At 44.1% G+C, this 11,351-nt stretch overlaps 2 protein-coding genes across 2 annotated transcripts; one reads left to right on the top strand and one right to left on the bottom strand.

Moving 5' to 3' along the window:
• Nucleotides 1–775: 775 nt before the first annotated feature.
• Nucleotides 776–6,061, top strand: LOC101761727 (WEB family protein At5g55860). The gene is made up of 3 exons (XM_004962470.4): nucleotides 776–986; nucleotides 1,770–1,970; nucleotides 4,142–6,061. The coding sequence occupies exons 2-3, from the start codon at nucleotides 1,788–1,790 to the stop codon at nucleotides 5,906–5,908; spliced, it is 1,950 nt and encodes a 649-aa protein (XP_004962527.1). The 5' UTR covers nucleotides 776–986; nucleotides 1,770–1,787; the 3' UTR covers nucleotides 5,909–6,061.
• Nucleotides 6,062–6,243: 182 nt separating this feature from the next.
• On the bottom strand, nucleotides 6,244–10,427 carry LOC101761340 (probable solanesyl-diphosphate synthase 3, chloroplastic). Its single transcript, XM_004962469.4, has 6 exons — nucleotides 10,048–10,427; nucleotides 9,772–9,902; nucleotides 8,105–8,232; nucleotides 7,918–8,021; nucleotides 7,333–7,460; nucleotides 6,244–7,254 (listed from the first exon to the last, which is right to left on the bottom strand). Exons 1-6 carry the CDS (start codon nucleotides 10,286–10,288, stop codon nucleotides 6,706–6,708), a joined length of 1,281 nt encoding a protein of 426 aa, XP_004962526.1. The 5' UTR covers nucleotides 10,289–10,427; the 3' UTR covers nucleotides 6,244–6,705.
• Nucleotides 10,428–11,351: the final 924 nt, after the last annotated feature.

Genomic DNA, 11,351 nt, shown 5'->3' on the forward strand with positions numbered 1-11,351 from the left:
ACACGCCTCCTGCTCCGCCCCGTCGCCGCGCCTCCTGCTCCGCCCCGCCGCCGCGTGCTCCTGCTCCGCCCCGCCGCCGCGTGCTCCACCTCGCCGCCGGCCTGCGCCGCGCTGCGCCTGCTCCCCCCACCCCCCTACCCTCCCGGCGCCGGCCTGCGCCCCGCCGGCCTACGCCCCCCACCGCGCCCCTCACGGCGTTACACGCTCGCTCACTGGGTTGGAATGGTCCGCTCGTTTTGAGGGGATCGTTCTAACCCGCATCTATACGGTATATTCCCTACGGGGGTCGAACCCAACCCACTTCATTCCTAACCAAACACGGGATGATGAGGGTCCGACCCATTCCAACCCACCTCGACCCAGTAACCAAACACACCCTTCTTTTGCAACAAGTTCAGGGACCAAGTATATTAACTAAAAACATATACACTTCACAAAATAAAAACTCTAAAAAAGTATTGCAAGTGTGCAGCTCGCTAAAATTTATAATGAATGGTCTTTCGGACTAAAAGAAATTTTAATAATGGGTGCAAAGCCACATCTTGTATGAGATGGACAGATGGTCCAATCGCATTTAAGAGGACGCACGCACGGCATGTTCCGGGCCCGCATTTCAGATCGTGCTCCCCACCCCCGCGCCGAGCAAGCCACCCTCGCACGCACCCGGTCCAACCCAACCGTGTTCATCCGCGAGTTGTTGCTTTGCGATTCGCGAAACATTCACTGAATCTCGCTCCGCCCACCCCACCACCACCATTTCTTCTCCTCGGCTTCCCTCACCCAAACCTTTTGCATCCCCTCCACCACCACCACCACCACCGCCCCCCTTCCCTCCTCCCCGACGAACACGGCACCACGAGACCCCACCCAGATTTAGCCACCCTCCCACCGCGGCTGCATTCCTCTCCCTTCCCCCGTTGGCAGGCGCTCAGGTCGTCCCCGTCAACCCCCGGCCCTGCGTGCTGATTTCTTCTTCGGTTGTGCCGGTAAGAACGCTGATTATTTTTTTCCCATTTGGGTCTGTAGAACCATCCCTTTGCTCTTGGAACTAGAATCCGAATGTTTGTTTATGCGTTGGCGCTCCGATCCGTCCGGTTTCGTCGCGGATTTGTACGCGGCGTGGTGGATTATTGCAAATGTCAAGTTGGTTCCTTAACAGGGCGGTTCGACTGAACCTCTCCATTCCCCAGAACGAGTACGCCGCTGAGAGAAAGGCCATTATCGTTTCCATTTGTATTGCATGCGATTTCAAGCGTGATGCTGAGGGGATGCGGCTGGGCTTGTGCATTCCGCACACTAGTAGTATTGTCGAAGCCCTTGATGATTGGTGATCTTATTTCGAGGAACAATACGAGCTGATCAATCCTTTAATGCTGATACGTAAAAGTCCGCTTCTACATTTTTTTCCCAAGAATTCATGGGGGTGGGGAAGAACAAAATAGATACGGAGCAGCCTTTCCCCCCATCTGATGGCTGTTTTGGGGTTCGAATGTCTCATGGATGGGCCTCACCCAGGATTCACTATTATCTTTTACATATTTGAATGTTGGTAAAACCAAGATATTGCCCACAACCAATTCTCAGTATTATGACTCGAATAATCAAAACTTGCGTTTTTGAAAGGCCGAGAAGCCTTATATCATTTTTGTGACATATTAGAACTGCCTAGAAATTTCTTCAGTCCCATTTATCATGCTCATTATTGATTTGCTTTATGCCCATAACTTTCCTGCCATCTTTCTTTAGCTTGATTTGTTTTCCTGTTGCAGCTTGCATACAATATTTAAATGAAGGCAAATATGGGTACAAAAGCTCGTCCACCGCCTGCTGATGCAGACAAAGGGGAGATTGGTGAAATAGATACAAGGGCTCCTTTTGAATCTGTCAAAGCTGCAGTTAGTTTATTTGGTGAAGTCCGATTTTCTTCTGACAAATCAGCTGCGAGAAAGCCCAAAGCTCCTCAAGCAGAGGTAGTGACTTTTCTATAACTTTTGAGTATTGAATTACTGAACATAGCTACATGTATGTTTGCGTATGCCTTCTTAAACCTTCTTTTATACCAAAACTACTGGCTTCAAAATTAGATCAGGAAGTTCTCTGATCAGGCAGTCTCTGGCTCCCTCCCTCTTGTGGTTTCTGTTGGAGCTACCCAACCATTTGTTGTCTCTAAGGGAATGTAGGTCTATCATAGATATTGTTGGTCTGTGTTTTTGAGGGTGCATTTCCTAACATTCAGTTGCTCCTTCAGGCAATAACAAATGAAAGCACCCTTTGGTGCTTGGCAGGGGCTTCTAAACTCAGGGAATGGCCAGGTCACTTGCACCAGCCGCCTAGGCATGGTGTTCCGGGTCTTGTTTCGCTCTGATGTTAAAAGGCGCGCTTGTTCTAGCTTAATAGTGGTTTGTGTGTTTTGTGTTGTGTTGTGTGAGTGTTGGGGGTGTTCTGTGCTAAGGATAGGGGCTTCCCCTTTTCTTTGTACTTTCTTCTCTCTCTCTCTTAATGAAATGACACGCAGCTCTCCTGCATAGTTTGAGAAAAAAAAAGTTTGATGAAAGAAGGATCAAATGCTAATTTTCTTGTTTGTCTCCATTCATGTCCTAATACTTCTGATGTGCTGTTTTCTTAACACTATTGCTTTTTCTTCTAAGGAAAAGTAATTTATGCCCCAGTGTTGAAAAACCATGCTGACTGTTTTAAATGCTGTTTTCATATAATGGAAAATTAAGCCTACTAGACGCACCAGGTCCAGATGACTTTTGGAAAATTTTGATGTTACCCATCCGTAACATATCCAACACGTTAGGTTTTTATTTTTATTTGGAAAATCTCTGCTGCTCAATTATAATGCTGGGAGTGTTTACTCCAAAGGATGGAAATGCATCTCTTTATTTTGTTTATATAGGGAGCGAGGAAAATTTCATCTTTATAGCCTTTTTAGTTTGTAATATATCTGTATGAGTAATATAACCTTGCCTGCATATATTCGTTTTACCATTCCATTTGATATAAATTGGCCTTCTGTAACGATGAGTCTTGTGGAAAAAGAAGATTTTCTTGCATTTTCATTTTTCCATGCACAATTTTTATTTAATTATTTATCTTGACTATATCAATAGTTTAGTTCATATGGGAATTTTTTGGATGAAAATACAGTGATGGAGGCTCCCGCTGTGTAGGATTTTATTTAAACAAAAAGAACTAAAGAGGGAAGTGTACAAACTGCCGAAGCAGTGAGAGAAGTGAGAGAGCAGATAGAGGGGAGAGGGCTATACACAACTAAAACCAAAGATCAAACCAGAGGATTGAGCTGATTATCTACAGGAGATCTATCCACTAAGGAAGCCGTTCATATGGGAATGTTGGCATGCCGCACAGTTGGCGCAATCGATCAGATGATCACAGCATATCCCTTTTCCTTTTTCTTCAGAACTTCAGTAGTGAACCTCAAGTGCTTATATACAGATTCTATAGCTAGTAAATAACAGTAGTTGGATTCTTGGATCAATGATTTTGCAATTATGTAATTATTTTAACTGAGAACTTTGCTTAAGCTGATTTGTGAATTAGTTTGCATGGTTTTAAATGGACAATGTGACAAGGATCTTTGCTTAAGCTGATAATATCAATTAGTTTGCATTAGTTATGAATATAAGGTGAAATTTTTCCTTAATCTGGTGAGTTTCTAGAAGTTGTATACATGTAGTTTTAATGCTTAATGAACAGACAGGTATAGATCACATTGCGCAGTGCTGATCACTTGATTGTCAATCAATTAGAGGACCAGAAGTTTGCTAACTTACTGCAGCCTCTTTTAATCATGGTAGCATATCTAGTACTGCAGTTCCGAGCTAATTGTTTGCCACTTAAAAAATATTGTTACTCTTAATTCGACTATATTGTCTTTGAAGGTGTACTTTAAGATTATAGCCTAACATGTTTTTTCATGCATCTAAATTTCTTTCTCTTATTTCTCCTTTGTGTTTTGCTCCTCAAGTTTAATCACTGATACATTGATCTTGCTCAAGTGTTATAGTCTCATCTTATCTTTCAGGCTTTACATGGATAGACTTGACCTTTTTGTTGCCTGGTTCTCTAAATATTACCCTAATGCGTTGTACTTTTGAAATTATATTTGTCACAGAGGGTGTTAGCTAAGGAGACAGAGCTGCACTTGGCCCAGAAAGAGTTGAATAAATACAAGGAACAGCTGAGTAATGCTGAGACAACCAGAGTACAGGCCCTCTCTGAGCTAGAGAAAGCTAAAATAACTGTTGAGGAGCTAACCACCAAGCTGGATGCTATCAACAAGTCTAAAGAGCTGGCCATTCAGGCAACAGAGGATGCAAAGACTCGAACCAAGCAGCTTGAAGGTGGCAGCTCAAATGAAGGTCTTGGCACAGATGGCCCTCTGAAGCAGGAACTGGAAAGTGCAAGGGAGCAGTATGCTGTAGCTTTGGCAGACCTTGATGCAGCAAAACAGGAGCTTAGAAAGCTCAAGAAAGATTTTGAAACCTCATTGGATATGAGGTTGTCTGCAGCTCAGCAGGAAGAGGAATCACTGCACACAACTGAAGCCAACAAGGAAAAGGCTAATCAACTTCGTAATGAGATTGCAGAAATTCAAGAGTCACTTATGCACGTTAAGGCAGCTACACAGCAAGCACAAGAGGAGGAATCACAAATCCGTGCTGAGAAGGACGTTGCTAGGACCACATACAAACAAGCTTTGGAAGAGACGCAGAAGAAATTGTCATCTTTGAGGAATGATTTTGATCCTGCTGCTTATGAAAGTCTCAAAGAGAAGTTAGACCAAACCAATTCTGAGATTGCATCCATGCAGAAAAAGATAGAAGATGCTCGGGCTCGGGATTTAGAGTCTGTTGCTATTGTCAGCACAGAGTTGGATGATGCTAAGGAAATGTTGCAGAAAGTAGCAGAGGAGGAAAGTTCCCTTCGTGGTTTGGTGGAGTCACTGAAAGTTGAGTTAGAAGCTGTAAAACAGGAGCACAATCAGCTTAAAGAGAAGGATACTGAAACTGAATCCATTGTTGGCGATCTACATGTTAAGCTTCAGAAATGCAAATCCGAGCTCAAGGCAGCTGTAGCTGCTGAATCCAAAGCAACATCAGCTTCTGATGACTTGATGTTGGCCCTTCAGCAGCTGTCTTCTGAGTCAAAGAATGCCCTGCAGGAAGCTGAGATGATGCAAAAGAGTGCGACAGAGCTAAGAGATGAAGCTGAAAAAGCTCGGGTTGAATTAGCAGAGGCTGAGCAAAAGTTGCAGCTGGCTTTGAAGGAAGCAGAAGAGGCAAAGGCAGCTGAAGCAAGGGCCCTTGATCAGATCAAGGAACTCTCGGATAGAGCAAGTGCTGCTCGAGCCTCAACTTCAGAGTCTGCAGCAAATATCACAATCTCAAAAGAGGAGTTTGATTCTCTAAGCCGAAAGGTTGAGGAGTCTGAAAAGCTGAGTGAGATGAAAGTTGCTGCTGCTATGGCTCAAGTGGAAGCCGTCAGAGCTAGTGAGAACGAGGCAATCAAGAAACTGGAAGCCGCCCGCAAGGAGATGGAGGACATGGAATTGGCAACGGAGGAGGCACTGAAGAGGGCAGAGATGGCTGAGGCAGCCAAAAAGGCTGTAGAAGGTGAGCTTAAGAGATGGCGCGAGAAGGAGCAGAAGAAAACTGCGGAGGCTCAGCCTTCCACAGGAGAACATGCAGGTACATCTCCGCCTGTGCCGCAGGCTTCTGGCGGGAAAGCTTCTGAGAAGAATGAGGGCCATCAAAGAAACAGCAGGACGCTACTAAGGAAGAGCTTTATGCTGCCAAACATCACGAGCATGTTCCACAAGAAGAAGGGCCACGCTGGCAGCAGTTCTCCATCGTACCTTCCTGGGGAAAAATCTGTGTAATCTATATGAAGCTCTTGTTTGCGAGTTGAAATTTCCATACTTGAAGGCATGGTCAGATGCTATAATCTGTATAATATGCTTGTAGTTGCTTGCGCCTTGCAGTAAATTACTGATATAATTTTATATATGCATGTTGTGGCTGTTTCTTCTACACTTGCCGGACTTTTATGAGTACATTATACCTCTGTAATTCAGTGTTATATTTGAGTATCCTAGGTAAGTTCTTGCAAGCTTCCAGAGTAGTGTAAGCAGAAGTATCATACTCATTGAGGCCGCGGTGAATTGTGATGTCTACATGTTAGTGATGTTGAGTATGTGCGCCATTGGCCATCATATATGTAGAAACATACACCCCAGTGATCAAAGTGCACAACTGTTATACAAATGTCAGCCAGTCAGGTGACCGTACAAGTATAGCGCATAATTTGTTGCTTCTAAGCATGCGCAAATGACAAAATAAAAGAATGCTAAGTTACTTTACGCTTCTTATATTTACAAGAGCTGCAAAGTAAGCTCACATTCAGATAAAATGTAGGCACAAGGTGTTGGGGGTCGGGGTATGTGGTGAAGTCCTTGCTTTTCAGAGGATCCTGTATAAATCACCTCACAGAATCAACAGTAGTAATGGCCTTCTTCACAAGGGTTCCTCAGAAAAAAGTACATACAGCGCATTTCCTCCAAACTTCCTTCAAAATCATATCCACCAAAAATGGGTTGAAAAGATGGGTTTATATAGGAGCTACTTCAAACCCATGCAAAGGAGATCTGTATCTGATGGAGCATTAAAGTAAATCCATTTACTCAATCCTTTCAAGATTATATTTCACCATCTTCTCAAGGGTACTTCGGAAGTCGCTTCTCGGAAGGCACTGCAGATTTTGGATAGCCAAGTCACCCTTCTCTCTCGCAAGCTCATGTGCCCTCCTTATTCCACCACTTCTATGAACAAGGTCTATCGCAGCAGCTAACGAATCCGTCTCACTGAACTCGGAATCGATGATCTCCCTCAGCTCTGGTTCATCTTGCAAAGCGAAGATGACCGGAGCCGTCAGATTTCCCTTTGCCAAGTCACTTCCTGCTGGTTTGCCAAGTTGCTCAGCGGACTGGGTGAAGTCCAGGATGTCATCAACTACCTGGAAGGAGAGCCCAAGATTCCTGCCATATTCATACATTTGTTCACAAATTGCAGTGCTGACGCCACTGAATATGGCGGCTGACCTTGTGCTTGCTGCGATCAGAGATGCAGTTTTGTAGTAGCTCTTGAGAAGGTAATCGTCAAGGGTGATGTCACAGTCAAACAGAGTGGAGGCTTGTTTTATCTCACCACTCGCAAAGTCCTTGATTACCTGTTACAGTGCAATCTATGTAAATAAAATCAAGTAAGATTAAACAAGGTATGAAAGCTTGCTCAAGTTCTCGATTACCTGACTGATCAGCTTTATAACTTCAATGTTTTCTAGGTTTGCAAGAAACCAAGAAGATTGCGCAAACATAAAATCGCCAGCAAGTACAGCCACCCGTGTACCATATAGCTGATGAATAGTTTCCTTCCCTGAAAAAGAATCAAAGTATACATTAGACTATTGATCAACTGAATCTTGAATAAGTATTGGAAATAAATATTAGGTTGCCAATGTGGTGGGGAGGATGTTTAGCGTCTTGTTAACTAGGTTAATGACCTAGGACCCACTTCAGTGTTCATTACTTTGTTAAGTCAATGCATAAACTCCTTGCTAAATTTTCAAAGAAAATGAAAATGACAACATGAAGACTGCAATTTTCTATGATGATTTTATTTGATTACAGTCATCCTATAAGGAATGTGGAAGAAAAAGGTAGCAACAGTAGGACTCCCAAAAGAAATCATAGTTCCCAAATTAATCAATGCCTCTAATGTTGGAAGTGTTTCCAAGATAAAAAACCAGTAGAAACAAATGCATCTATAAATTGAAAAGAAAAGAAAGAAAAGTTTTATTAACAATATTTATTTGAAAATAACATAACATTACCTCTTCGCATCCCACTGTCATCTATGACATCATCATGTATTAAACTAGCAGTGTGAATCATCTCTATAATCTCTGCCAAGCGTTGATGTTCTGTAGTTAGCTCCCTGGATTCCAGAAAAATAAAGGCTCAATTAATAATTTCAAACATCCCCTTATTGGTAAAGTTACAATAACAAAGAGAACTTACGACAAACCAGCTAATTCAGCAGTAGCTCTAGACACCAGAAAAACTAACGCCGGTCTTAATCTCTTCCCACCGGCACCAAAGATTTGTTCAGCCGCAGAAACCAAAACTGGATTCTCTGCACCAACAAGCTATTGAAGTCATGTTAGGTGTTATTATGGCAACTAGGAGCCCAATTTGACAATGGCATGCCTTATACAAACAGTGATTCAGAAGATGAAGTTTGGATGAAAAAATACCAACAAGAATAAACTAAAGTGATTTGTTTACTCAAATTACTGTCAATCCCCAACCACCCAACATTCATCAAAATATGGAGCAAAGGATGGTTTCAATTGGGATACACCATTAACCAGCCGTTGCTGCCTTTCGTCATTTAGATAGTGAATTCCCCTGCACTTTGCAGTATAGTCCAGGATAACAGGTCCATGCTGGTGCAAAAGAAATAATTTCTACGTCCTTTTGGAGTTTGTATATTTTCTTGGAGTACCACCTAAACTAAAAGTCTGCACAATGTCATTTGCTGTAACTAAATGATAGCATATAGCTTGTGTCTCCTTATGGCCAACTTCACATGATCACCTCCACCCAAGTGCCACGTTCATGCTTAGAAGTTAGAACCCCCTCTTTGTTACCCCATCCAAGACACCTATACATCCATGTTATGACGTCAGTGCAGACAGTTGTGACAGCTGGAGTCATAGGTACACTCAGACCCTGCTAGAAATTGAGCAAGCGCACAGCATCTAGGAATTAATGGTAGAAACTACAAAGTGATATCATGTAGCTTATGGCCCAGTGCATAATTTTCAGAAGAAGGTGAGCCTGTGCCCCATTAAGCATAGTTAATGTTCACCCTGCATGATCTCAAGTCCGTAACAGATTCTCTACTTTTGTTGAAAACTTGCAGAATTCTCCAGACAAGGGTCCACCTCCACCATCCCACAATCTTTTCTTTTCCAGGTGTAGTAGTTAATTTTTCTGTTCTACATCATTGTTGAAATGTTACTCCCTCCATTTTCTTTTGCAAGTGTATTGGGATTTGGGTTAACGTTTCTGTTCTACATCATTATTGAAATGGTAGTCCCTCCATTTCCTTTTCCAAGTGTATTATGATTTGAAAAGATCAAATTATATAAATCTTGAGTCAAATTATACACATATTTAATATATGAAGTTATATCAGTAGATACGTATTTCACAAAACTTTTAATTGATAATACATTTTCTAACAATTGATGATATATTGCAAAAGGAATTGATGGTTAAATTACACTTTTAGAGACTTCTCAGAATCCTAATATGCATTATGAAAAAGAAACAGAGGTAGTACTTGATTTGAAGAACTTGGCAAAGTAAGGCAATGTAGGATGAAACAACTAGTAATAGAACGGGGAGAAACATTGTTAGGATCCTTTGGAAGGATTTGTAGTGTAGGCAAAGCATGCTCACATTCAACTCCAAAGTGCAACCACAAGCAGTACTTAAAATTCTTTCAAAGTGAGGATTTCAAAACAGGTCTAAATCGTTTCAACTATCAGCTTTTTGTAAAAATAAACTCAAAATAAAAAGAAACTATTAGTCATAAAGGGAATGCGCCTCTTTCGAGAGCATTTCGAGTAAATAGAAGAAGAAGGGTGCAAGTGACAATAGGAGAGCAAGAAACTCACCGATTTGAGATTGTTATTGAGCTTGAGCAAATCGTCTGAGACGACCTCCAAAAGCGAGGACACCGAAATACGCTCGGGGATGGTCGTCGTGTTAGGAATGCTCGCCGCCGGCACGTCGATCGCAGCAAGACCTGCACAGACAGACATACCCAAACTCAGCACGGACAATCCAACGCCATTGAAATACGTGTCCAGGCACGTTCCGGGGGAAAAAATAATAATCCAACACCGGTGCCCGTACGCAGCCTAGCAGGAAGAGAAGCCACAGACACGGACCTGCTGGCTGGCTAGGTGAGACCACGAAGCAAACACCTAGCGTGCGCCGCCTGGACGCCGCCCTGCCACCAGCCCAGCTGCACCGGACGCGCTGCGTGCGGCGGGCGGAGCACGCGTGCCGTAGGAGCTGCGGCTGCGGCTGCAGAGGAGACGACGGGACGACGGCCGCGGCGCCGGCCGTGGCCGTGCCGCGCCGGGAGAGGTGGGAGGAGGAGGCGAGGGAGGACGACGGCGCCGCCATGCTCCTTTTGGTGCCGGTGGTCACGGCAGTGCGGCGCGGCCCCGGGCGCGTCGCGGGTTCTTGGGAGCTTGTGGTGACACGCGACGCGGCAGGCGACCACGGGCGGGGTGGCGGGGGCGGGAGCGGGGCCTGTGTGCGCGCGCCCGGCTGGCTGCGTGGCCGAGCTGGCGGCCGTGGCTTTGTATGGTCCGCTCGCCCCTTATCGGCGCACACGGGATAGGGGCAACCTGGGCCGTGGATTCGGCCACGTCAGCGCGGTAAGCTGGCGGCGGAAAGGCTGCCTACGTGGACGGGAAGGAAGTCAGGAACTCGTGAGTCGGAAACGCGAGCCAGTGGAAATGTATGGCTCCGAGAGAGGGGTGGAATTATGGGGCCGTTTGGATGCTCGGGCAAAGTTTGTCCAGCCGCACCGAGCAAGGATTTGGAGGTACATATAAATGGGAATAGGTTGTTTCGCATCTATCCTTCAACATGGCCTAATTTTTAAGGCTACGTACCGATCCAATTCAATATTTGACTATGGTCTAAGAATTAGACTTAAGGGATTTAAGGAATTGAAGTCAAGCCAAATCAAATCAAGGGATAATATATTTGTTTAGGATAATGTCTACAGCGACAACAGTAGTTAAAATTGGAGAATTATAAGATAAATTAAGGGATAATAGATTTGTTTAGGACAATGTCTACAGCGACAACCGTAGTTAAAATTGGAGAATTATAAGATAAATTCTAGAAAAATATTATTTGAAAGCTAAATAACACTACTATAGAAAATACCATTATCGTCGGGCTATCACCGCCGGTTATAGATGAACTGTTGGTGATGCCTTTCACCGCCGGTTTCGGAGTAAATGGGCGCAGCGGCCCTTATAACTGGCGGTGATGCTCATTTTCATCGCCGGTTCGTAATTGAAACCGGCGGTGATATGTATCACAAACGGTTTTAGTCAAGAGCCGGCGGTGATGCTCAAATATGGACCTGAAATTTTTATTGAACTCAGTTTTGAAAACGATTCGCGTCCGCTCCCCTTCTTGACTCCCTCCCCCTCGGGACCGTTCTCGT

This window comes from Setaria italica, chromosome III (assembly GCF_000263155.2).
Source record: "Setaria italica strain Yugu1 chromosome III, Setaria_italica_v2.0, whole genome shotgun sequence".
NCBI lineage: Eukaryota > Viridiplantae > Streptophyta > Magnoliopsida > Poales > Poaceae > Setaria > Setaria italica.

Bases quoted from the DNA above. Each gene is read 5' to 3' on its own strand.
- LOC101761340 (XM_004962469.4), bottom strand. From the start codon at position 10,288: ATGGCGGCGCCGTCGTCCTCCCTCGCCTCCTCCTCCCACCTCTCCCGG. The intron at 9,903-10,047 runs GTCCGTGTCTGT...CTGTCTGTGCAG, and splicing joins CTCACCTAGCCAGCCAGCAG to GTCTTGCTGCGATCGACGTG. The intron at 7,255-7,332 runs GTAATCGAGAAC...GCACTGTAACAG, and splicing joins TTATAAAGCTGATCAGTCAG to GTAATCAAGGACTTTGCGAG.
- LOC101761727 (XM_004962470.4), top strand. From the start codon at position 1,788: ATGAAGGCAAATATGGGTACAAAAGCTCGTCCACCGCCTGCTGATGCA. The intron at 1,971-4,141 runs GTAGTGACTTTT...TATTTGTCACAG, and splicing joins CCAAAGCTCCTCAAGCAGAG to AGGGTGTTAGCTAAGGAGAC.